This window comes from Mandrillus leucophaeus, unplaced genomic scaffold (assembly GCF_000951045.1).
Source record: "Mandrillus leucophaeus isolate KB7577 unplaced genomic scaffold, Mleu.le_1.0 Scaffold236, whole genome shotgun sequence".
Classification (NCBI taxonomy): domain Eukaryota; kingdom Metazoa; phylum Chordata; class Mammalia; order Primates; family Cercopithecidae; genus Mandrillus; species Mandrillus leucophaeus.
In genome coordinates this window covers 3,472,952-3,500,852 of record NW_012102432.1, presented here as the reverse complement: position 1 = coordinate 3,500,852, position 27,901 = coordinate 3,472,952, and the positions used below count along the sequence as shown (strand labels likewise).

The 27,901-nt window shown below is 39.7% G+C and overlaps 1 protein-coding gene across 1 annotated transcript in view; it reads left to right on the top strand.

Annotated features, from left to right (window-relative positions):
- The window catches only part of CHD7 (chromodomain helicase DNA binding protein 7), a 129,686-nt gene that overhangs the window by 18,840 nt on the left and 82,945 nt on the right, over positions 1-27,901 (top strand). Inside the window, exon 2 of the mRNA XM_011982173.1 lies at positions 24,922-25,352. Within this exon, the coding sequence (XP_011837563.1) occupies positions 24,922-25,352 (431 nt within the window). The remainder of the gene's footprint in view (positions 1-24,921; positions 25,353-27,901) is intronic.

Sequence of the window (27,901 nt, the reverse complement as noted above, 5' to 3'; positions counted from 1 at the left end):
CAAAACCCTGAGGTGATATTATACTTTAGTGGATGGGTTCCTGTTGACTGGCACTGAAGGCCCTGTTGTGAACCCAGTTGATTTATGAAGGCTGTCGCACTCAAGATTTTTATAATGCTTCTTTACCCTAATCTATTTGTTTTTCTTAAAAAGTAACTTCATATGTTTTAAAGTATGGAAGACAAAAGAAAATTGAAAGGATGGCTGCAGTGTAATTTAGCACCTAAATTTTTTTTAAAAATAAGGCAGTTCACATTTTTTCAAATAAGTAAGGAAGGTTTACATTTTTGGAGACAGTTTTTATCCATAAAAAAGTTTATGGGCAATACTGTAACACCATTGCCATTGTTTTTTAGAGCGAGAAGAGACTTGTGTAAGAATTGAGCTTGGAGCCAGGCTTTCTCTGCAAGAAAGAGTGGTTATATCTTTGCTCAAATTTAAATATAGGGAGAAGACCGTTTTGTTTATTGTCTTCAAACTTTACACACTATAGCTTTTAAATATTTTAACAATATTTTAATGTATTTTTAAATAAAAATATTGATAAAAATGAGATTGAAAACAGTAAACAGAAAACCTATTTAATGTCCATCAGTTGTAATATGTTTACTAAATAATGTGTATACTATTTATATGTATTTTATTGAATTGTAATCTATATGAAGTGTTTCCTGAATTTTATACTATAGAGTGGTTGCAATCCAGGCTGTCATATATGTTCAGTGAACTCAAGGTTTAAGGAAAGAAAAGGCTTTTAAATATAACCGTGTACTGAAATTTGTCAGAAAGTATCTAGGATTTTCCAAATTATTTTTTAAAGAAAGTTTGCCGTGTACTTTGATATCATGCTAATAATGAATGTTTGTAGAAAATGTATAACTTAGTATTGTCCATGATCTTTCTGTCATGAAAATGTTCTGTATTTGCTCAGTCCAATATGGTAGCCACTAGCCACTAGCCACAAATGGCTACCGTACCCTTGAAATGGGGCTAGTGAGGCTGAGGAACTGAAATTTTAATTTTATTTGATTTTAATTTAAGTAGCCGTGAGGCTAGTGACTTTCATATAGGAACACTGAAGTATAACCACACAAGCCAAATTATTTCAAGTATCAGAAAATAAGATGTAGAGCACAATTAAACATAGAACGGAGAGTTTTTTGTTGCATATGTAACCAGTGTAAGCTTTGTGTTTCCACTTTTATTCTCTCACCTCTTACTAGGTGTCCCTGAAACCATGGGTATCTCCTGTCTTTGGCCTTGTGATGTAGTGATAGGATATAGTCATCCGTACCTGGTAAATGCTGACATAAGTCACTTCATTATTTTTGGAATAAATTTTTGCTCGGTATTAGCCAATTGTTAAACACAGCATATTGTTTTAACTAATGCAAGTACAGCATCTTGTTTTATGGTATAAGTGATATTTTAGAAAGTTGTTAATCCCAAAGAAGTCCCCATCACAAATGCTTCATATAAAATATTTAAGGCCAGGCACGGTGGTGTGCACCTGTAGCCCAGCTATCTGAGGGCTGAGTCAGGAGGATTGCTTGGGCCCAGGAGTTTGAGGAGGCCACAGTGTGCCATAATTGCGCCTGTGAATAGCCACTGCACTCCAGTCTGGGCAACATAGTGAGACTGTCTCTTACACACACACACACACACACACACACACTCTGTCTGTCTCTCTCTCTCTCTCTCAAAATGGATGGGGTGGATGCATTGCATATCTTAGATAATATCCACTAGATTTTTGGTTTATTAATTAGGTCATGGGTAGGACCTTGATAGAAAATAATTTGTCAAATCCTTTAGGTCATCGAGTCTAAGAGAATATATTAAATGCCATTGAAGTGCTCACTTTAAAATGCTTAATTTTATGTTACGTGAATCTCAACTTGATTTTTAAAAAAGGTCTAAAGTACTAATTTTATATCTTACTGCTGGAGAGAAGAGCTCCATTCTTTGAAAACCAGAAAAGAGGATCGTAGGATGAATTTTTTTTTTTTTTTTTTTTTTTTGAGACGGAGTCTCGCTCTGTCGCCCAGGCTGGAGTGCAGTGGCGCGAGATGAATATTCTATATTGAGTCTCTAACATTTGTCCTCACCTGGATGGAAATTTCTCACATTCTGCTGGGATTAGGGCCTTAAAAAATGACTGTAGTAAATCCAGCCCTTTATTAAGTCAAGATTCCAGAGAGTTCTGTCCAGTGGAATTTTCTGGGATGATAGATGTGTTCTTTTTGGTGTCCAGTATGGTAGCCTGTAGGCTCTTGTGATTAGGAAGCACTTGAAATGGGGCTAGTATGAGAGAGGAACTGAATTTTAAATTTTATTTAATTTTAACCAACTTAAAGTCATATTTGGCTACTGACTACTATTGGACAGTGCAATTTTTAAAAACTTTTAAAAAAGAATTTAGAATTTTTTAAAAAATTCTCTTTTTCAGTTTAAATATATGCATTAAAATGTGTTTGCATGACAATTACCTCACTAAACAGGCATTTGTCACCTGGATGAAATGAAGGACTGCCTTCTTGATATTTCTCAACTCTGCTTTGCTGCCAAGTGACTCTTCCTAAAGAGATTGGTGTCCCAGAGGTTTTTATACTCCAGGGCAACACACTGTAATAATATTTGGGATGAGTGAAAGCCTTTTTGGTAAAGAGAAGTGATTGTAAAAAGGAAGGTGGAAAAGGGGACTTTTAGAGAATAGATACCAAAGACGAAAGTGTTAGTTCTGATAGAATGTATTTTGAGCCATTCTGGTTTGATACTTAGATACCAGAACTATTTTAGATAATAAAACGAGGCATAAGTAGTATAAGAAAGAACACGTAAACTTTCTGCTACTGAGGCAGGTGGGGGCATTCATCCAGATTATTTAATACATGAGACAAATATGTTCAGGTAACTGCTTATCTGTTTACAATTGTTTTATTTAAAGTAATAGGTCTCAAATGTTTTGGTTTTGGAATCCTGATGCTCTTAAATATTGAGAACTCCAAAGAGCTTTTGTTTATTCTGTTTTTTATCTATTATTATTTACCATATCAGAAATGAAAACTAGGAAATTTTAAAAATACATTTATTCATTTAAAAATAATAATCCCCTTATTGTTTCATTGAATTATGCCAATCTTCTGATTTTTGTGTATATATATATATTTTTTTTTGAGATGGTCTCACTCTGTTGCCCAGGCTGGAGTGCAGTGGCATGATCTCGGCTCACTGTGTCCTCTACGTCCCAGGCTCAAGCAATCCTCCTACCTCAGCCTCCTTAGTAGTTGGGACTACCCACTTGGCTAATTTTTTTGTATCTTTTGTGGAGATGCAGTTTCACCATGTTGCCCAGGCTAGTCTCAAACTCCTGAGCTCAAGTGATCCACACCCCTTGGCCTCCCTAAGTGCTAGGATTACAGGGGTGAGCCACTGTGCCCAGTATACAATTTTTTTTTAAAATCACATTTGTTGATATTACCACTGACTTCTCAGAAAAGTCTTTAAAGATTGAGAAGTTGTTGAGCTCGTGGGTGTTTTCAAAATTCTCACTTGTTTGAGAGCTCATTTTTTATTATTGTAGATAAGCACCATGAGTTACTTTCGTTGAAGTGATTGACTCACTTTATTTCAAGAGAAGTACTGCCAAATACTTGAGTCTGAATATCTGTGGTTTGTCTTTGAGTTAGTCTTTCAAGTAAAAACAATAGTCTTTGAGAAAAAAAAAAAAGGGTGGCCCGTTCAACTCACAACTCTAGGCAGTTGCCCAAGTGCTGTTCTTGGTGATAGCCTTCCTTGGTGCTTTGGCGAGCAGCAGATACCCTTCATGTGCACTTCCTGTTTCCTCACAGAAAAGATTAAAAAGGGTCAGGAATAACAAAAATCAAGTTTTACTATTTTGTCAAGGACATCCTTAAATGAGTTGGCTTACTTTTTTTCTTAATGTGAGTTGGTGGCCATGGCAAGAATAACAATTACCAGTGTATTTTTCTGTCACTGCCTTGATTGTACTTGCACCATTGATGTAAATGTCAACACAGTGAAAAGGGCAGCGATGTCTTAGTATATTATGAAAAAGTGCTGATTCTGTGGATGTCCTGAAAGAGTCTCAGGGACCACACTTTGAAGACTGCTGGTTTAAAGGGAAGTTCCAAACAGTAACTTTTTCTTACAAAGTTGAAAACCCATTTTTATCTAGAAAAAAATCTGTGTTTGGGGATGGGAAGGTAAAGTGCAGCTGGGATGCTGGCCACCACTGCCAGGTCATGTCTTGAGCTGCAATGAGTTGGATGCCTGTGAGAGAAGACAGCGAATGGATTGGTTTTTGTTCTTGAGTGAACCTATTGTTTCTGATACTGTTTGCTTCTCTCTCTCTCTCCCTTTTTAACCTTCTGGTGAGAGAGCCTTTATGGCAAACAACTCACTTTAAATGGAGGCCTGGTACTGGGTAATTAGGAGGTGTTCCTGTTGCTCTGCAGAGGTAAGCCCCCCGTCAGTCATGCCTAGACTCTGCTGCCCCAGAAAAGTAGAACCCACCATGCAAGTCTCTTCTTACTCATGTCTCTAGTATGGGATTTAAAAATTCTCTTAGTGAAAATCATGTGTTAAATAATGAGTTTAAGCTACAGTATGAAAAATAAGGTTGTTGAGAATGGAGGACAGCTATGTAGGTGAGACTTGGAGGATGGCTGGGTCTTAGTGAGGTCATTCGTTCATTCATTCATCCATCCATTCATCGGATATTTAGTGACTGCCTAGTATGTGATACATGCCGAGAATATAATGCTAAATGCTATCTTTTTCTTGCTGCCAAGAAGCTCAGCTGTGGCTCCCACTGAGTGGTAAGCGTGCATTTGGATTGCTGTGTAATAATGTTGGTGAGAGGGAGCACACGTTTAGTTCAGGGCAGAGGCAGACCATTAAGTTTGGGGTTAGACAAGGCTTCCCAGAGGTTATCAGCTTTGGAAATCTGAAATATATGTGCACTCAGAGTTGATGAGGCACTTTGGGATTGACTCCATAAGATGGTCCTAGGAGCTGGTATCTGAAGACGGTGGAGGCCAGTTAGTGCTTTATAGACCTTAACAATATTTCCAGTTTCACCATTGCCTTTTTCTGCTCTCAGGGTACATGGGAACTGCAATTCATAATCAGACCATGTTTGGTGGGAACAGAGTGGGAGCAAAAGGGGTTTATGTTTCTGAGGTTTATCTAGGATGTTCATCCAGGCTTCCCTGTATCTCTGCCACATAGCAGAGGTCTTTCTGGTAGAAGGATTTCCATAATCCACGTATTTCCTAGAACTTGTTGGCTAAATGGCTAAGTGAATGTTTTTTGGGCTGCTACCAGATCCTGCCCCTCCTGTTAATAAATAGATTAATTAATTAATCAGAAATTTTCTTAAAATTTAGACGTACATCTAAGTTGGATAAAGTAGGATCTTCAGGAGCTCTTGGCCAGTGTCAGTATATAGAATATCTGCCTGAGAATTTCTTCTAGAGAACTGGGCTCACTTGGACTTCCCCTTGGTAAGAGATGCTGAGGTTCTGGCTGGGGTGGTCAGTATCTGATATAAGCACTGTTGTATTCTCTTTACTTCCTTTCCAATTGCCATTAGAGGGGGTCTCTGTCCCACATTTTTAATCAGTCCTTCACCAGACTCTTGAGTTTTAGTCTGTGTCATGTCTTCATGGGCCCTTAGCATCCCCTGTCTGTGTAGGTCCTCTCAGTAAAGTCCTTCTTAAAGCACAAATAAACAAAAGCCCCATCTTCCTCTAACTGCTGCTCCAGGCACAGTGAACTGATTTTAGTTCTTCACAACCTTTTCACCCCTGAGCTTCTGGCCCATAACACTCACCCCTAATTTAGAAATCCTTCTGTCTGCAAAGCCTCTGCTGACACTGCTGAATGTGGGGTCTAGGCTGCTCCTCCACACCAGTCTTGTTGTCTCTGTTACGATTATTGCTTCTCTGCACACCTGGGAAGGCAGCACAGCACAGTGTTGAAGAGCGTGGCCCTGGAGTCCCGACTCTGTCACTTAGTGAGCTGTGTGGCCTGGGGTGAATTATATAGCTTCTCTGTGCCTCAGTTTTCTCACCTCTAAAATGGGAATCATACTTGGACCTATTTAACCGTGTTGTTAGAAAGATTGAGATAATACATGTACTGTGCTTAGAATTGTGCTCGATATATAGTAAATTGTCTATAAATTATTACTGCTATTGATGCCACATTATTACTATTTTTGCTGCTACTAGAAATCTGTTTTTGCTAGTATACTCTGTTGCAACTACCGTACTCTGAGTTGAGCGAGGTCAGGGTTTCTGCCCCTCATTTTCTCTGTCATAGCTTCAGTATGTCAGCACATACATTCTATAGGTGCTCGTCGAATGTGTGATATGCTAGGACAGAGGAATGGGAGCAAAGAGGGATCTTGCAGGGTGGGGAGACAGTGGCATTCTGAGGCCTCCTGCTCGAGGACATGTCTTCAGGGCTGAGGTATACCTGATGGGCAGAAGCTAGCCAGGACCAAGGATCACATGACAGCAGCACAGAGGCCCCCTGGGTGGTGGTTAGGGGGCGGCGGGAGGTGGGAGAAGATGGGACTGCAGAGGTGAGGCCAGCAAAGAAACTGGGAGTTATGCTGGGCAGGTCGGTCTAATGGGAGCAGGGTGTGGCCACATGTGCCGTGTAAAATTATCTAGTCACCATGGTAAGAGAGCAAAAAGAAACAAGCAAAATTAACTGTGGTATATTTCATTTAATGCAAGGTGTATCCAAAAGATTGTTTCAACATGTAATATTTAAGCATCATTTCAACAAATCATATTTAATAGAGAAATACTGATGAGATATTTTACATTGTTTTTGTACTAAGTCTTTGAGATCTGGTGCTTTTGTACTTATAGCACATCTCAGTTTGGACTGGCCACATTCCAGGTACTCGGTAGCCACACATGTCTGGTGGCTGCCACGTCGGACAGCATGGCTTGGTAGAAGACAGTTGAGAGGTAATGGGTTTTGAGTTAAGACAGTGTCAGTGTGGGTGAGGGTAGTAGAACTACCTCTACTGTCAGAGCGGTCAGGGTAGTAGAACTTTACAGGACGACTGCCATGTCTCTTGCTTAGTAGATGAGTGGCGACTTCCCAGTTGATGGAAGAATTTAGGAAAAAAACACAAGGTTTATTTATTTAATATTTTTCAGGAATAAAGGGGCAGGAAGTAAGATGAGTTAAGTTTTAGAGTTTGAGATTTAGTTGGGACATTGGACCTTGTGGATACGGAGCGTAGTAGAGAGTTTATGATCTTGAGGCCTGGGAAGAGGAGCAGAAGCTCTTTAAGCCCAGCAAAGACCCCCTGACCTGTCCCTTCTCCTCCTGAGCTGAGCCCACCACTCACTTGGACGTCCTGTCACTGCTCCCATCCTTTCTCTGGCTTGAGGGCTGTCTTCTTGGGCTTCAGTGGAAGATAGATAATCACCACCCACCCCCACCAGTCAGTGGGCTGTGGCCAGAGAGGAAAAGAGAAGCATACATGGGTCTGAGTTCACAAACATGCCTTAACCTTCTTCTGAAGTGACTGAAATATTTCTTTCTTTTTTTTTTTTTTTGAGACGGGGTCTCGCTCTGTTGCCCAGGCTGGAGTGCAGTGGCGCGATCTTGGCTCACTGCAAGCTCTGCGTCCCGGGTTCACGCCATTCTCCTGCCTCAGCCTTCCGAGTAGCTGGGACTACAGGCACCTGCCACCACGCCCGACTAATTATTTTTTTGTATTTTTAGTAGAGACGGGATTTCACTGTGTTAGCCAGGATGGTCTCGATCTCCTGACCTCGTGATCCGCCTGCCTTGGCTTCCCAAAGTGTTGGGATTACAGGCGTGAGCCACTGCGCCCGGCCTGACTGAAATATTTCATAGTTCATGAGCCATTCGGATTTTAAAGTTTATTTTAAAGTTATGTACAATGAAATCACAAGTCATTTTGGATTGAAAAGAAGTAAGATTGAGGTAGTTCAACTACTACTGGAAAATGTCTGTACCTTTTTATTTTTTATATCAAATTCTGAGAACTTTTTCTGGGTCTCTTTCTAGCAGTACTTTTGTTTGGCAGTGTCTCTATGGGAATGAGATGAGGGATTGCAATTAGTTCATGGCAGAAAGGGAATGAAGATTTGTTGCTTGTTGACCCTTATTTAGAATATTCAAAGATGAGGTAAGAAGCTCATCCATCTATTCAGCCATTCATTCATTCATTCATTCATTCACCAGTCAGCATTGTTGTGCATTTACAATGTGCTGGCTGCTATGTGAGATCCTGAAGAAATAAGCTGTTCTTCCCTTTAAAAATCCCAGTTACCGTGTAGTGATATAACTGCAACAAAGAGATAAATGCAGACTTGTATGGGAGAAGAAATGCAGGGCCAGAAAGGAAGGTGAAGCTTGAGCCAGGTGAAAGGGGTAATGAAGGAGAAACTTATGCAGACATAGTACAGAACATGTAGCTTTCAGAGAAGAGCAAATGTTGCAATATTGCCTTGGAACAGTCTTCAAAATGTGCCTTCATTTATGTGTGCATTTGTTAGTTCTACAAAAGGTTCAAGGCACTGTATTGAGCGCTCTGGAGGTACAGCTGCTTTAAGGTGTAAATGCACGAGGCAGCATGAGTGCCCTTTTCAAGAGCAGAGAGCACACGAGCAGCTGCGGTACCCAGACTGAGGAGATGTGACATCCACATTAACATTTGAAGGCATCGTGGGACTTTGATATTCTACCTGCAGACAATAGGCCTCTGGTATGTGTCAGTCCCTGCATTAGATGTTGGGGATATGCATAGACACACACACCCCACACACATATGCACACACCTGCACGCACACACACGTATTTATATACATGCATACACACACACCCCCACACACATATGCATGCATGCATGCACACACACATATTAATATGCATGCATACACACACATATATATGTAAATGGCAAGAGTATAACATGCTGCTGTCCTTCAGCGCCTCACAGTCCAGAGGACTAGAGGATCTAATAATAGTCAAGCAACATGATGTTACTTGGCCTTGTGGGAGCACTTGACTCCACCTGGAGAGATCGGGGAAGGCCTTGGGAAGAGGGTATGTTTAAACTGAGTTTTGAAGGTTGAGTAGGAATTAACTTGGAGAAGAGAGTGGGAAAGGACATTCTAGGTAGGAGGACTGATAAATCCACAAGCACTAAGCTGGGAAAGAGCAAAGTGCCTTTGTGTGGCTGCTGCTGCTGAGCTTGGCAGGGCACAGCATGTGAGGTGGAGAGGAGGACATGGGCCAGGAGGGCCTGGGGCGGCCCCACACCAGTGGCGCTGAGGGTTTCGGCTTTCAGTGTGGTTCACAGGGAATCACCAGTCAGTTGTACAGAAGCATGGGCGCTTTACATTTTAGAATGATCTTGCTGAAATCAGAAGATTCGTTGACAAAGATGAGACCAGCAGGAGGAAGACACATGAAGAAGCCCTTTGGTTCGGGCCTGGACTGGAGAAGCACAGGTGGAGGAAACGGCCACTGGGAAGGTTCGTGGGGAGGCAGGTCTTCATTACCAGGTGGACATGGCCAGTGAGGGTGGGGAAGAAACCATGTTTTCTCTTGGTTGGGTGACTGCATATCACAGCAACATTAACCAAGCTGGGGAAATGGGTGTATGGCAAAAGAAGGTGATTCTGATTTTTGGCAAGCTGATCTTGAGATGCCAGAAGGAAACATCCAGTCTCAGGTGGAAATAAGCATCTGACTGTGCCATGCAGATATGGAATCCTGATGACCACCCAGACTTAAGGGAGAACGTAGAGGAACCAAGTCAGGAAAGGATGGAAGAGGGAAGAATCATCAGTGACAAGATATGACAGAGAGTAATGGTGTAGTAGCAAAGGGTTTCCCCAACTTTGGTTTTTGAAAAACTTGAAATCCACAGAAAAATTAAATGAATAATACAGTGCACACCTGCTTATCATTCACCCAGAACTAACAGTTGCTAACACTTTATCACTTTTGCTTTAATCTGTTACTGCCATTGCCCTCCTGAAGGAAGCAAAGGAGGTGGCCATGGACATATTTTGGCAAGAACTCTGAGGGCAGAGGTAGCCTGTGCAAAGGCCCTGAGGTAGAAGGATGTGTAGCTTGTTGTCTACCGGTAAGGAATTGATGTGGCTGGAGTAAGAGAAAGTGGGAGAATTATAGGAGAAGTGTTAGGGAGGTGGCAGAGGTCCGTATGTTTGAGGGCCTTGCAGGCCGTGGTGAGGTGAGGACTTCAGATTTTCCCGTGAAGGAGATAAGAAGGTACTGGAGATCTTTAAGAGAAACGTGATACGATCTGATTTGCATTTTGAAAGAATTGCTCAGACTGTGTAGTGGATTAACCAGGGTGGAGGGTAGGCCTAGCAACAGGAGGTCAGGTAGAGAGGTGACTGCTGTAGTCCAGGCAGGGTCTTGATGTCACCTGAACAAGGATAGTAGCGGGGAGAGGCCACTGGGAGTGTGTCCTTTGTCTATGTTGAAGGAGGAGGCAGCGTGATTTACAGAATGGATTAGAGGTGATTCAAATGTAAGACTAAGTGAAGGGTCAAGGGTGACTCAAGTTTTTGGCTTCTGCTGCTGGTGCAGTAACAGTTTGTGGAGAAACCAAGAACCTGCTTTGGAATGCATTAAATTTGAGGTAGCCGTTGGGATATCTGTGTGGCTGTATGGAGTAGACAGCTGGATAGAGAAGTCTAGAGTTGAAGGAAGTGGTCTGGATTGGAGAAAGGACTTTAAGAATCATTGATATATAGGTAGTATTTAAAGTGATAAGTAGATTCTCTCGCTGTGAGAGAAAAAAAAAGCACAGATAGAGTTGAGATCCAAACTCGGAGGCCTGGAGTGCCCCAGAAATTATAGGTCGAGAAGTTGATGAGAAACCAGGAGGAGCGCAGAAGGCAGGAGGAGAGGGCTGTCCTGCATGTCATGCGAAGAAGCGAGGAGTGAGCAGCTGTGACAGGTGCTGCCGATAGGTCAGGTGGGATGAGAGAGGAGAGCCTTGGAGGGCACCTTGGTGAGAGCAACTTTTGTGGAATGTTAGTGTGCAGTCAGAGCAAGTTCAAGAGTGAATGGGAGGAGAGGAAGTGAAAACCGCAAATATTGTTGCTGTTTCAAGGATTCTGCACTAAAGAGGAGCCGAGCTGGAGGAAGATGTGTTGAGAGGCTCTGTAGATGCTTGAAGAAGTGAAGAAGGTGAGGTAGAAGGATGTAGAGCGGGAAGGAAGGTCAGGTAGGAGGCAAATTCAAAAGTAGGTTGGTAGATCCCTTTGGAGGAGATAGTTGTTTAAATTAGTCCTTGAGGCAGACTTGTTTTAAACGGCTGTTTGAAAGAATTGTTGCTACAAGGGTGTTTTGTGTTAGAGTGACTGAAAGCCAGCGCAGAGCTTGCCTTGGCTGGTGCTCAGTAGCTGCCGAAGCTCATGGCACTCTGATGGTGGATATCTGTGCTGTCGCAGCCACATGCTCAGCTGTGCTGGGAAGAATTTGGGTCCCCAGAGGCTTCCTGCCCTTAACTCCCTGAAGTCAATGCTGTCCCCCTGCCCGGCAGCTCTGTGTGGGACTCCTCACGGTGCTGGGACTCTGAGTGACTGCTGGTTCTTGTCCTTTCTGCTTTCCCTTTCTTCTCCCCTCTCTCTTTGTGGTTTATTTGCTGTGGATCTAGGACTTCAGAGGTTCACAAACATGAATGAAGTTTTTATACTTAAGCATAATTATTCTGTGCATAGTGAACTGTCTAATAATTATTATTTTATGACATGTATTCAACATAGACTAAAGTTACTGTGAGCAAACCTCACAGATGTTAGTTAGGTATCTGAAATGAGATGGTGTATTATAGGAATGTTGTTCTGCAAATTTTTATATGGGAAAAGTAAATTGTATTTGAAGGTTTGGTTTAGATTTGTAATTCTAGTATATTTTATTTTTTTTCTGGCGTTTCATAGTTTTTCAAATCAATTTTATTTTTCTGTGTGTATCTGAGAAACTTCCTTAATACTCCCCTCTGAAATCATTTTTACTTCCCCCACCCCCTCTTACAAATACTTCATTCCTTACTTCATTTTCATTTTTGAAGTGTGGAGATGGTTATCATTGAAGCAGGACCAGAGCAGAGACCCCCAGATGGTCTGAGAGTTAGAAGAGACTTCATAGAGATCAGTTCATCCACTTCCATTCTAGACAAGGAAGTTGAGGCGTCTTGAGTTGTTTTCCCATTTGTTTGTTATGGTCGGAAACCAAACCTAATACTAAATCCTTCAAGTTTTACTATCCTTCCTTCTAACAACTTCTCTAAAAGGAGCCACTCACATGCAGTGGCTGGTGTACTTGGATGGGGTGGCTGCCACCCTGCAATACCATGGGCCGTCCAGTGTTAGGGCCATCTGGGCCAGCGCTGCTCTGACCCTGTCCTCCAGCTTGTATTAGTTTGGTCCTTCCTCATTGAGATAAATTCGTTCTGCATGTTGTTTCCTGTTTGCCAGCTGTCCCTGGGAATGGTGGGGATGGTGATAGATTCAAAAACCTGTGAGATTGCTCCCCAAGTAATTGCTATTTACATTTCTGAATTTGCTGTAGTAGAAACTGAAGAGAAAATCTTTAGGTTCTTGGTCAGCACTGGACTAGATATCAGACCACTATTACATTTTGGTACTACAGAGCTTATTCAAATAATTTTGAACAATAATGTTAAGCTACCATGAAAAAAAAAAAACCTGCACTCCTTTGTTTGCAATAATTCATACATAAATACTGCTAAAACACCCCATCTTATGTGACTAATTGCATTCTTATTCATCACCCCAAATTGTATTTTAAGTGAGAATATCAGAACATTAAGTATTTGTATTTTAGGCTGAAGTGAAGATAATTCTGTCATAAGTCATCTAAAGTAATATATTTTCAAAGTAGGGATGATTCTTTGATATAAACAAGTTGAAATAGAAGCAAACCTCAAATACAAATCCTTTTGTAATAGCATCTCTGTAGTATTTTTCAAAGAGGTCAGGTATTTCCAAATAAACACATGTTTAAGAACTCTAACTAAGGCTGCCGAATAGTTGTTGACGCTGAGGCCAGGCTAAATCACACAGCCGTTTAAACTGAAACAGCTCAGTTCAGAGGGTACTGCTGTTTTATAACCATATTTAAAAATGTGTTCCTCTTTTACTCCCTCAAACTGGGTTCAGGGATATAATGGATCCCATTGTAGGTAAAAGGTCTGTGACTCAGCCATCGAGCTACTCAAACTCTTGGCTGTTTTAATTGCCACCATTAAAGCTTTAGTACTTTTATCTCATAAAAATAGATATCATTGATGTAAAATGTGTGCCTATTGAAGATACATGTGTACCTCTGCCCTTATAGTTAGCTAATCAGCCATTTGAGTTTGAAGTTAGTTAGGTTTTATGCAGATGGGAATATGACATAGATCACAAATTTGTTCAGATTTAGTCATTTAATTAAGAAAAAAATTCCATGTAGTAATAAGGGCAATATCTAACTAGAATGTCTTCCAAGATAAAGCTTATTTTGTTTTGGTTTGCCTTTTAACTACATTTAATTGATGGAACGATGGTAGATTTTTACTAATCTCTTTCTTGAAAGAGAATAGTGTTTCTGTGATTCTAATACTGTGACTTCAGTGATTCAAGGAAATACTTGAATCACTCTTCTGTCCCTATTCGACACATCTGTTTAAGTGTGGTAATTGGAGGTGTTTCTCTGGCTATATTTTGGTGTATACTTATAGACAAAAATAAAGCCCTGCAAAGGGGAAAATATCAAAGTGTGAAGGAAACTCCAAGAACACACTGGAAACTAAATGTTAAGATGTGAAAAGCTAGTTCATTCTGGGTTTTTCCTTCCAGTATCTGAGCATGTCACAGCCATTCATTATTCATATTGTGCTACGCAAACAAGGTGCAGTGACTCTAGAAGAGTTCTAAAACGAGTACATCTCAGGACAGCTTAACTGCCTAACAACTGTGTACATACACATTGCTTTCTCTGTTGTGAAAATAAATTAGCAAATAATTGGTGGGACAGTTTTTTAAGTTATTCTGTTCTGCAGTTGTAATTGCGGGATTGTATTCAGATAAGAGAGAAAATCTGACTGTAAAAGGGTCTCAAATCTGAACAATTCTAAAACTAAAACCTACCCACACAAAACATTTGTGAGCTGATATACATAACCAGGCTTCTATTCTTGCCCAGCTGTGTAGATTCAATTATAATAATTTTCTCAGTTGCACAACACTGCTGTTTGTTTATTATTGCGTTATTAGTTAGTGAATGAACCTCCCTCTTTTTGACCCCTCAGCAGTGTTTATAAAACACTTAATTGCTTTGGTGTCTTCTGTTTTGTGCGTAGTTCCAGCTGGAAGGAGTCATGGGGACGCAGTCCCCTCTAAGTGTTAAACTGACTGTAATATGTATCAAACTTTCTTTCCAAGTAAGTATCAGGAACCTTTAATATTGCTTATAACATGGCTGCTTAGAGTTTTTTGCTTGAAAATGAAGAGGTTTTTTTTTGTTTGTGTGTTTTCTTTTTTAATCTCCCTGTGATGATTTATGTGGTAGTTAACTATCTAACTTGTTAGACTCTAGCTTTTTTTGCTTATCATAGGCACTCCCTTTATCTCACCTGGACTCTTCCTGTCTGAACGGGTCCTACCTCTGCCCAGCTGTTATCTTACACCCAGTTCTCTTTGCCATTACATCTTCCACTTCTTTGGAGAAACTTCAGCAGAATTGTATGAGCTACAGCGATTAGGTAGTTAGGTATCTGAAATGAGGCATAATGGTTGAGAATGTGGGCTTTGCCAGAGGTTACCTGGTTTGAATCTTGATTCTTCTTACAACCAGCTTTTTGTGATGTGCAGCAAATTTCTTAACCTCTTTGAATGACTTCATTTCCCCATCTGTAAAATGGTGATGACTTCATTGGTTGTCTGAAACAGTGCTGGGCACAGAGGTGCTCAGTGATATCACAGCAGTGGCCTCTTTACAAAGGCTTAATAAAGGAAGTCCTGCTGTGCTGTCCTTATGTGAAAGGATAAATATCTCACTAGGAAAGGGCAATCCTACGTAGAAAAACAATTTCAGATGAGAGTTGCAAAAGATTTTACAGTATACATTAGTTATTTATTGTTATGTGACACTTTACAGGTTGACTATCTCATTCAAAATGCTTGGATTGAGAAGTGTTCTGGATTTCAGATTTGTTTCAGATTTTGGAATATTTGCATTATGTTTATTTGTTGATCATCCCCAATTCGAATATCTGAAATTCAAAATGCTCCATTGAGCGTATCCTTTGAGTGGTATTTCAGTACTCAGAAAGTTTCAGATTTCGGAGCATTTGGATTTCAGATTTTTGGATTAGGGATACTCACTCTGTACCACAAACTTTATGGCTTAAAACAATATCTGTTTCCTCTCTCAGCTTCCATAGATCAGAGTTCGGGCATGGTTTAGCTGGGTCCTCTGCTCATGCCTCACAAGACTGCAGTCAGAAGTCGTTAGGACTGTGTTCTCATCTGGAGTCTTGACTAGGGAGGAATCCACATTCAGGTTCATTCAGGTTGCCCACAGGATTCATTTCCTGTGCTATATGACTTGGACAGGGGGCTTCAGTAACTGCTGGCTGTTGCCTGGGGCCACCTTCAGCTCCTGAAGTTCTGCACCATGTTGGGTTCCCCAGCAATGTAGAGTTCCCACCCTCAAGAAGGGTCTCCACCCTCTTTGAAAGCATCCCCCAGTCAGACCTAGCCAGAATAATTGCCCTTTAAGTAACTCCAAACCAATTGATTTGGAAATCTTGATCACACATGTGAAATCCTTTTACCTTCACTGTATTCTGTTGGCTTGAGGGTCACAGGTCCCTCTACACTCAGAAGATAGAGATAATGGGACCATCTTGGAATTCTGCCTCCCCACAAGATGTACGTGAGTTTTTATAGGACAAGAGTAGTCTGTCATTAAGCAATTATTGAAAACTAAATTTGCTAGACTCTCAGTCTTTGAATCCTGGAGAACTTGCCTAGAGTGTGTAAATTAACTTTATCACTGTGCTACTTGTAAATTGATTTTTTTCCCCTTCAAAAATTGTTCTGTTCCCAATTCTGCACAAACCCCTGGGATTGTTCAGTGTTGCAGACACACCTTCGATAGTCTTTGAAGTTTGACTTTTAAAATTCTTAAGAACAGCATAGTAAGTTACTTTTAATATTGACCCTTTTAAGGTAGTAGAAACTTAAATGCAAATTTGGTAAAAATTGCTTTACCAGAACCAAACTCTACATTTCTTCTTTCCAGTTTAAAGATTAAACCTGCAAAGCATTTTGACCAGCCAGGAAGCACTGTTGTTGTCTTTTGTTTTGCCGAGTTTGATCCTTAGTAAGCTGGGTAGCTTCAGGTATGGGTGTCCACTGCCAAATTCAAACTTCCAGACACCTCTTTGAGAACACTATGGACCTTAGGGCTAACTTGAAATAAACAAGACAGATGCCTTGAGACTGAAATTGGTTCTGTAGAACCAATTCTATATTCATGTATAGTTCTCATTCATGTATAGTTACTAAGGTGAGCCCACTAAGGGAAGGGCAATTTATGCAAGGTGGTGAAGAAAAGAGAGAAGGGGGAGAATGAAATTTACTTTGTTAAGGCCCATGAACATACTATATTTGCTATTTTTACTTCTAGAAAATAATGTCCAGTAGAAGAACATTTGCTGATTTACTGCCCTAAGGAGCTCAGAAATTTAGAACAAGAGGGTGAAAGTATGACTGTGTCTCAGATTCCTCTAATGGGCTCATATTTTGGTTTGCTTGTGATTAGTCAGAGGCACCATGATGTTCACATTGGAGACCCTGCCTTTTCTTGAGTTGTTGCTCTTGTTCTGTCATTTCCATTCGATCATTTATAAAGCAACAACAATATCACCCACTTCACCAACCTCATAGGGTTATTATATGAATCCAAGAGAAGAGGTATATAAAATGTTCAGCAGAGAGAATAGGTGGGCAGGCCTGCTGCCTCAGGGGGCTACCCCTCTGCTTGTGGCCTGGGAGATGTAGGAAGTTACTCACTCTTAACTGCAATAAACTTCGCATTGTGTTGCACTTGTGGTGGTTTTTGTTTCTTCCCTGCCCAGAGAAGTGATGGTTCTGTTGGCCCTCTTTTTTCCCTCAAAATTACTCCAGGGATAGGAGATGCAAGATCGGGAACACAGTCTAAATACTGGCATACCCTTTTTAGAAGGCTAGCACATTTAAAAACATCATTCAAGTCTCGTATAAACAAGCTAATTTTTGCAAGCATTTATGAAGCAACAGAGACACATCAAAAGCATGTTCAATTTAGCATTAGCTCAACTCTGTGCCCTAGGGGTGTGTGTATAGATAAACAGGCTGTTTCAACTATATGGCCCCTAAATGCAAGCCTGTGACTTCATCTGGTACTTTTCCTAAGAAGTAGCAATGAATCTGTGACAAAGATGGAGAAAAGAACTGGCTGCGTTATAGTCTTTGAAATATAGTAGATGGTGATTTGGGGTGGGGAGAGTTTTCAAGGCAGGGCAAGGAGCGGGCTTATTTTTTTTGTGGTTCTTGAGGAATTGGTTCAGTCCCTGGGACAGAGTAGGCCTCAATATTGATTGCATTGAATTATGCCAGTGGAGTGATTTTGAGAATCATAGTGAATAATGTTTGTTGGCTGCAAAACACAGTAAGAATACCAGTTCTCACCTACATCGTTATCTTTGAGTAAAAGGTTAGTGATTCTCTACAGCTTTAGTTTGGAACTAGAGTTCTTCTCCGACCCTTTGAAGGCAAAAACCTCAAATTTGTGTTAAATTTTATAGCCATCTTAACCTGCAGATTAGGGTTAGGATCTTAAATAGAAGTAAGGCCTTTACGGTTTTGGAGAAGGACTGCAGTCTGCTCCCTAGGCTTGTGCTGTGGCTACAACTAGGGTTGGAGAACTCCACAGCCACCCCCTTTGGCTGAGGACACCACTGTTGGGGGTCCTGGTCACATACCAGGACCTTCTCACAAGAGGCTTGGTAAAGTATGTGGATTTTGTAGCAATAGCTCCTGTGTTAGGATTCCAGTTTTGCCATTTTCTAGCTGTGTAACTTTGGGTAAATTAATCTTAAGGTTTCAATTCCATCATTTATAAAGCAGCAACAATATAACTCACCTCACCAGCCTCATAGGGTTATTACAGGAAACTGAAGACAAGAGGTATGTAAAATGCTTAGCAGAGCACATGCTGCATGTAACTATACAAGAGATGATTAAAGGAAACGTCATTCAGTACAGTGTTGCAGGATGGCTTTAGGACTGGTACCTTGGTGCTGTCTCTCTGCTCAGCACCCTCTTCCCATTGCCCTAGGTGGGCCAGGCTGGGGCAACCTTGCTGGCCCAGCAGCATGGCTCTGTGCTTGCAGAGCTGACCCTTGCCCACTGGTACCCCTGGACCTGCAGGGCAGCACCAGGCAAGGGTGGACAACTGGTCAGAATCATGTTGGTGGAGAACAGAGAGACAGGAAAGGGGAGACGGCTGGAAGGGCAGTGGTGGATATGGCAGAGGGTGAAGGAGCTGAGGGCAAACGCCCTGTTCTCCTCCACTTGGGGGGAGCCTTGTTTCAGTTAGAATTTCTCAGATGTTTAGAAAAGGGTTTAGCATTGTCAGAGTTCACTGCTTATGTTATCCCAGTCAGTCGGACTATAGAAACACCACAGAGTAGTGTTTTACACATTATAAATGCTGTTGGACAGTTCCTGTGGTATCACTCCACTCCTAAATATGGAGAACATGCTTGGTATTCTGTTTCTGATGTGAAACTTTTCAACATGACTGCTTGGTTCATTATTTCCATTGTTTTGGATGCTACTAATTCAGAATGTGTTTATAATTTAGATGCCATAAAGGTGGCTCATGTTAATTTCTAGCCATTTAAGATTTTGTTCGTATGGTTAATCTATTCTAAGGACAGCTTTAAAACACAAGCAGAAAGCCAAAGGTTCAAAAATGCCTTCAGATAATTTTTCAACTAGATATTTCAACAGTAATTTAAAATTTTTATTTATAAAATTTAATGATTCTGAGGTACATGCTAAGATAAATTATTTCATTATGCTATATCAAAATTCATTTTAAGTTTGTAATTATTTTGACTGTGTGTGTAACAAAAATTATACAAGTCATTCTTATATGATTATACTAGTTTATTCCTACCAGTGACTTGAGAATAAAATAAACAGCCAATTCAGCGAGCTGTTTCAGTGCATTTTATATAAAGTTATATTTGTGCATAGTGTAATATGCTATCTTTTAAAACATTTGATAATCAATGTTTTGAGAAAGAAAGATGGACAGATACACATACTTACGTACCCCTGTGCTAGAGAAGGTGATGAATTTGCCTTGCTATCGCTATATCAGTGTAATCAAAAGGATATTTTGATGGACATTTAAAATCTTCATGGAAAGAAGGGAAGCCATGGCTAAACACCCGTAGGACACTCTCTGTACTGTCTCCAGTGCCCCTTTTCCCAGTAATTAAGGGCTTGGAAAGTCCTGCAGTGAAGAAAACTGAATTTTGGTTAGCACAGAATTCTTTTTTTTTGAAATGGAGTCTTGCTCTGTTGCCTAGGCTGGAGTGCAGTGGCGTGATCTCAGCTTGCTGCAACCTCCACCTCCCGGGTTTAAGCAATTCTCCTGCCTCGGCCTCCCAAGTAACTGGGATTACAGGTGCATACCACCATGCCCGGCTAATTTTTTGTATTTTTAGTACAGATGGGGTTTCACTATGTTGGCCGGGCTGGTCTCCAACTCCTGACCTCAGGTAATCTGCCTACCTCGGCCTCCCAAAGTGCTAGGATTACAGGCGTGAGCCACCGCGCTTAGCCTGTCATAGAATTCTTTAAACTCATGTTACCTGAGACCTGTTTTTATGTGACACATTTGAATATCCTTAACTTGTTCTGTACTCTTTGCCTTCTCAATTAATTCATATAGTCATTCAATATAAATATGTTTTCCTGGAAATTGTTAAGAATGAGCTGAATAAAACTAACTGGCATATAAAAAAACTTGAACTCAGGGCCCTGAGTATCATTGATACTGATTTTTAACCAAGCAGAAAATATTTCAGTCCTTGATCCTCTTAAGAATATTTTTGTGCTTTTTATTTTATATCAAATAATTAAAGTTTATTATCCCAATTGACCATTCAAACTGTTATCCGCTCATCTTGATCTCCTCCCTTACAAAGCAGATTTTAAAAGCTTGCTTGTGAAGCCTTTGCATGTCTGCAGTCACCCAGTCTTAGGCAGGATTTGTTGTTCAAGCTGGTTCCTTTGCCTCCCCCTGTCTCTCAGCCTGGGACAGTTTGTAGAAAGCCTCCCTGGTCTCAGCCTGGGTTAGGTGCTCTGCAGTCTTTCCCAGCAGGTACTATGGCTGCCTTGTTTACTGTTAGGGCCTCAAATATTTGTTGAATAAATACATGAATTGGGTACTAGATACCAAATGCATCTTCTTTTTTATCAGTGTCATTGTTACAATCTCAGTAGGACTTGCTGAAACTTTGCTAAATGTTCTTTTGAATCATTGCACACTCTTCTGGCTGAAGATCAAGTGTCAATTTTCATACCAGAATTCCTTTTTTGAAGAGTGTAGAAGGGTCAAGAACCTGGGGAATACTGGAAAAAATAAAAATTAAGAATGTTTGTAATAAAAATGTGTCTCCAAAGCCATTTTTAAGATACCAAATAGTACGTTTCAATCTTAAATGACTACTTGATATTTGTATTTTCATGAGCCATTTAAGCAATAGTTTAGTGTTCGTAAAGCTTGTATTTGTGCTTCTTGGGACTTAATTGGCCTGCCTCTTCTTCACCAGAATCTTATTTTCTCTGAGAGCACAAGTGCCTCCTCCTCATTGCCTTCCTTTAGCTTAATTTGTGGGGAGGCTTTTGTTTTCATAAGTACCATGTTATTCTGGTCCCCTTGGTACCGTCTTTTCTTTTTCTATAAAGCATTGTTTTGATTTTAGACTTGTTTGTATGTAAATACACATGTAAATAAATACATTTGTCTGTAAATAAAATGTTTATCCTTGGGTGCCCTGTATTACAAAATGTTGGTTTGCAGAGATCATACATGTTGAAAGCATGGCACACACTGTTAACATTGCATCACTTGCTCATGCTATACTCAAAATTGCTAACAGGCTGAGGCTTCAGCAGTATAATTAAGGCAAAACATGATAAAATTAGATAGCTTTTTAAGCCAGAAAATACTGATGAATTGTGGAAGAAATCACACTGAGATAAATAAAAAGTTGCTTTTTTACATATCTTTTCATTTTCTTTGATGATTCTCCTATCATTTTGGGTTGGATTTGCTTACAAGAAGCAGAGGGATTGCCCTCACTTCCCCCACTGGGTCTCCTTTGGTTAAATTTGCATCTTGTCCATTCTGCTGTTTTATATATGATAATTTAGTTGTATGTCTTTTCTAATTTATATGTTGTGAACAATGGAGTTAAAGAAACGAATAATTGTCTTTAGTTTATGGTAATTTTTTCAACAAAACACACTCACCTTAGATCGTTTTTATTTATAGTTTAAGTATCAGTTATGCTGTTTCAGTTTCAGAAGTTCATGGCAGTCTTTATATATTCCATAATGTTCCAAATGGCATATGGAATTATAGTAGAATATATGTCAAGCAGAAAGTTTGACAGGATGTTATTTAAAAATACCTTTGGTATCTAACATTCTCCATGTTTGCTCTAATAAATGAGAGGTTTTAGGAATGCCCTACATGGTAATATCAGATGTTAATGGCATTGATTACCTGTCAGGCAGTGGGAATTGATGGGAAAATATCTGCTGTAAAATTAAATAGCATTAGAGAAGACTGTACCATGCATCTGGTGGGTGGGGGGTGGAGGGGGGGACATGGCTGGGCCTGAGAGACTTTGTCAGGGTATTACTGGGAGCTCCAGGTTTTTTTCCCCACATGATTAAGGCAGGCCATCTGTTCTTTGTTAAATGTTTACAAAAACAGCTTTTCTCTAAAAGATTTAAGGAGATGTGGGTCTGGTAAACACTGTAATATTTCTGAGCACCTTTTTCACCCTATTTCAGATAGTACCAAAACATAATTCTGCTGCATATCAAATAGAATTAATACTTTTTTTGTATTTGATCTTCACTTTTTTCCTCCTTATGCAAGATTAAATTTTTTACTGAGTTATTAATTTATGGCTTCATTTATTACTAAAAGGAGCATCTAACATGATTTGTATGCTAAAGTGTGTAGATAAACTTTAAATCTTTTTGTGTTACGTGTTTTATGCTTTTTCTAATTCATTACTGTGTACCGGGGAATCTCTCATTAGAAGCTGGTGTTCTATTACTGGAGCGAATGCCATGCAGATTAAAGAAAGGTAAACATACCTGGTATTATTTCTCCATTCTAAGTTTTAATCATTGTTTAGACTTTCCTCTTTTCCTCTCTTTCCAGGAACAACTTTTTCTTTCATTTCCTGAAAAATAGCTTGTCCCAAATAAGTTTGATCTCTGTGTCCTGTGCAAAAAATATAGGGCTTTTTCCTTTTTAATTACATTAGGAAATAATAGCTACAAACTAACTTGACTTATGCAAACTAAATATAAAACAGTTACATCAAGTCCCCTTGATACTTGGGTAATGATAATTTGGACAGTGCCTCTGTTGATGTGTAAGAGTGTTTGTGAGGAAAGGATAGAGGGGCAGGGGGTAATTTTGGCAGTGTTTAGTTAGCAGTGTTATCTATCCCTGCATGGAAATCTGCTCATGTAGATCTACATCTGTGTATTCTTCAAACTTTGACCTTGCCTCTGTGTTTCCTATGTATCGTTACTCTTTTTTCAGCCTCATTCTCCCTTAGCTGTGACCAGGAAAGGGCAAGAAGTACTTTAAGATTTTTTAATGCCACCGGATTTTAGAAGAAACTTTGAAAATCACCTATCAATCACCTAACCCCAAACCGTCATTTTGCAGAAAAAGAAACTAACTCCAAATAGGTGAAGTGATTTTTTCCCAGATGATATAGCTGATGGTAGGGCCTGTACTTGAATTTTAATCTCTTAACTCAGAGTTCTGGGCTCTTTCTCTTATACCAGGGCAGTTGAGTGAAACCTGTGAGCCTTTCCCAGAAAGATGCTGTGTAGAAGATGTTAGGAAGAGGTGGACAGAATCAGAAAGTACTAGAGTTAGGAAACTAGATTCAAATCTTAGCTCTGTCACTAACTGTGTGACCTGGGGTGGCCACATCACCTTCTTGGACTTTTCCTTTCTGAAAGATGGGGGTAAATTATCACTTTTTTGTTGTGAGATTCAGGGGAATTAACAAATCTAGCAAACATAACGTAGCTTGGTGCATGGCATCAAATAGCTGCTCAATAAATATTAGATGTATTGGAATTGAATTTACAGTACCTGTATTTTAATGTTTAATTCTAACCTTCCTCCTTTTCTCGTAGTAAGCTTTGGCATGTACAGTAGTCACAAGGCTCTGGAGATGTGGGCCTGGGCTCACCTGCCTGCTCCTCTTCTGTAGGTCATGTGCTGAGGAGTGAGGACCCTGGAACTATTGGCTCTGATGTCAGTCTCAGTTCTGTCACCTAACATCTGTACCTCCTCGGGCAAATTACTTCATCTTAGAGTGGCAGTGTCTTCAACTGTAAAATTAGAAGAATCACCTAACGCTTAGGGCTGGTGTGAGGATTGAATGGTACCAAGACATAAAGCATATATGCCTGGCACATAGTAGATCGTTTATATTACAGTTAGTGTTGCATGCCAGAAGCAGCATATGAAAAAGGCAGGAAATGAGAGACATATGTAGATTTAATATTTTCAAGTATTTTGTTGAAATGTAAATATTCGTTAGATGTCATAATTTATGGTATAGATGATAATCCAGGCAGTCCTGCTCTGGTTTGGATGGTGAGCTATGAGGGAGGCTGTTGTGTGCAGGAGTCACTTCCTCTGATCTTGGCTGACCACTGAGAATCCCATCCTAAATGTGGTTAGTTTTCAACTCTATTTAAGATAGTGTCTGAGTGTATCCCTAGTGGATGTCAAGAACCTCCCAAAGGCATGTCACATTAATTTATTTGGGTTATCTCTCCCTTGGTGAAATTTTGAAATACAAAGCTTAAAGAGGTTAAGAAAAACATGTTCCACCTTTCATGTCAATGCAAGAAATTTCACCAACCCAAAATCATCAAGTTTGGGTATGTGGTTTTAATTTGATATTTTAATGTTGTTTAAACCAGAAATGACTTGTGTAAGATTTATATTATGTTTACACTTTTATTTCAGACTTTCACAGTACTAGAATATCTTGAAATGTTCAGTATACTTGCTCATTTTAAAAACGGCTAAATTATATACCTTTAATTTGAGTTCCCATTCCCACATGGGGCTAGAACTCAACTTAGATGTATTCTTTGTAGCTTAGTTTTGCTGCTGTTTTACCATTCACCATTTTCATGTAGGCTGTTTGAAAAATGGACAGTGTCTTAAGTTGGATTAATTTTTACTTCCCGAACTGATTTTTTTACTGTATTAACTAAAGTGCTATTTTAAAACTTTCTTACTTAAAAGATTGTCTCTTAAAGAAACATATTTTTTTTTTTTGGATGTGAGAAGATGATAGATTCTACAACTGTATAGTTGGAAAAATATTTTCTACTTAAGTATAGAATAAGTTTCAGAAACATCAGCCACTAACTTTCAGTTCTTTTCTTTACTGTGAAGAATGATAAACTAATTTCAATTGCTATTTGTGTCTCTTAGCATTCGCCGTCGGAGCCCTTTCTAGAGAAACCAGTGCCGGATATGACTCAGGTTAGTGGACCGAATGCTCAGCTAGTGAAGAGTGATGATTACCTGCCATCAATAGAACAGCAGCCACAACAAAAGAAGAAGAAAAAGAAAAACAACCACATTGTAGCAGAGGATCCCAGTAAAGGTTTTGGTAAAGATGACTTCCCTGGTGGGGTAGATAACCAAGAACTAAATAGGAACTCACTGGATGGGTCCCAAGAAGAAAAAAAGAAAAAGAAAAGGTCAAAGGCAAAAAAAGATCCGAAGGAACCGAAAGAACCTAAGGAGAAAAAAGAGCCCAAGGAACCCAAGACCCCGAAAGCCCCTAAGATTCCCAAAGAGCCAAAGGAAAAGAAAGCAAAAACTGCCACGCCAAAACCCAAATCCAGCAAAAAGTCAAGGTAGGCTGTGGGCAGAAACAACAGTTGCAAAACATTGAGAGTACAGCAATTAGCGCCAAATAGTTATAGCCTATGAAATGAGGGGTGGGAGGGGACACAATGATTTTTGTCATCATTGAGCTTCTTTCCCTAATATCCAAACTAAAAAGCTAAGACTTGTACGCATTCTGAAAGTTAGGACGTATTGTTGTGAACTGTTGATACACAGATCTTACTAGATACAAATTAAAAATCAATTTTTTATATTTTTGTGAAAACTTATTTAGCAAATGGAATGAAGTTAGCAGTATAATTATTTGTAAGAATAGACTAGCAACCTCATTTTCAGTGATGATATAAAACTGGAGAGGAAGGATTATAGAAGAAAGGTCACTATATTTCACTAAGCATTTCAGCCCTTCTTCCCAGAGGTTGAACCAGGATTGTTAATTCTCTCTACTTGGCAGAGTAAGCCTTCCAGGAGCAGGGTTGAAATCCTAGTGAGCAGCGCAAGAGAAATCAAATAGTACTTGTCCATGGGATATGAATTCAAGAGTAGCATGAATTTTAGGTTCTAGGGAAGACCCTCTTTCACTCCATACTCCCCCTATCAGTTCTCTGACCGCTCCCCGAAAAAGCATATTTATTCAGTAAGAAAAGCTGAGAGGAGAAGACATTGAAGACTAATTTTTTTCATTTGTAGTGAATGTTTCTTACAACTGTTCTGAACCAGATCCAGACATCTGAATCTGTTTTTCAGAATGTGGCTCATGTTAGAAAATATAGTTTCCAGATGGAACTATGGTCAGCCTTGGTTAATCTGAATCTGTTTGCAAACTCCATTAGAAAACACGCCCACCCCATACCCTCATGTGCACGTGTAAACACACACCTGTGTATGCACCAGTCAATTCTGCATTTCCTGTGAACTTTTTGAGATTGCTGCTCTGTGTGTGCATGCCCAAGTACACAAACAGAGGAGATTAATTTTGTGTCTAAAATGATGTTGCCTTGAAGTGAAAGGACAAACTTGGACTTGCAACTTCCTGCTAAAAATAATCTAAACAACTCCAAATACATTATTATTTGATGTTTTAAAAGTTTGAATCATAGCCATTTAGGAAATTTTGCCCTCAATACCTTTTATGGTGCCAAAGTAACTCGATTACATTCAGTAGCTCAGTCTTACAGATAACTTAATATTTGCATTTACTCGTGAATTTTCTTTGATGCCTCAGTGTGTGGTCTCCTAATTGAAAACCATCACTTTTTTTTCCCTCTTTGTGAACATGTTTTTAAACTTAACACATTATAAAATCTGTTTTTATTTAAGAAATATTAAGTGCTTATTATTTGCACGTACTGTTTTAAGCATTAGGGATGTAGGGTGAGGAAGAAAGACATGGGTAAAATTTTAGTTTGACTTTGTGAGGTAGTTTAAAAAATAAGTAATTAAATCTAAGTATTATGCTTTTGGTAGGAGAAAGCATAAGCCTGTTTCTCCCAAGGAGAAAGAAATCGAAGCAAAAATCTCAAAAAGACTATAATCTTTTTTCTTTAACTTAAAACATAGGAGTCTGTGTTCTAAAGAAGCTTTTTGGAGCTCAGGAAATACATCATCAGTATTAATCTTAGCATCAAGATACATATCTGATTCCAGTTTTCATCTTAATTTTTAAATTTATCACCTAATGGTAAAAATGGATTAAAAAAAGAAAATAACACTCTGTATTGGATATTGTTACGAATTTCCAAGTATATCCTTTCAAGTTCTGAATCTACATCAGACTGGCTCTATGTTTAAAAACTTACTTAGCATACATACCCTTACCTCTAGTAGAGTCTTTTGGGGCAGATATTAAAATGCTGTATTTAACAATGAAATTTGTTAACATTTTCCTAACAACTGTAAGAAACTGTTTGAAAGTTGGAGCACCAAATCTAGTTAGTCCCAGGCATGCCATGTCTTCTTGGTGCTGATACAGACCCTGTGTTTATCCACTAGAGAAATGTTCAGTGCAAGCCTCATAGGCTTGCTATCCACTCTGAAGTATGAATCAGAGTCTGTGCAGAGTAAGTGCTTGGCATTGCTGAATCTGAGTATTGGCTTTGCACTAGAATCACAAGCTTTTGGTAGGAAGAAAAGGGTGTGTTTTCTCTGAAAAAGTGTCTAATACCTTCCCCACTCTTGCTGCTTTTGACTAATAGTCTCAGTCAATGCCTGCTATAGGCAACAGTTATTTTACCCTAAGTGGTGTGAAAATAATTGGATGGAACACATCTGATGAGCCTGTGGATTTACAGGTTAAACGGGAGCTGCTGCAGTGTGGCCCGAAGACTTAGGATGCTACACTGGGGAGCGGGGCATAAAGAGTGTTGGTGGCACCTCTGTTGGCCTTGGTTACTTGATCACTTATAGGGCCACTGCTGATTTACAGTGAAGTGTGGTAAGGACATTCCTGAACTTCCCTGTTGTTGACAGTCAAACAGGGATGGCTGTCCAAGCATACGGTAGTTGAATTGAGGTTTTAAGTAAATTAACAAACCAGACCATTATTTTGTTGAACCTC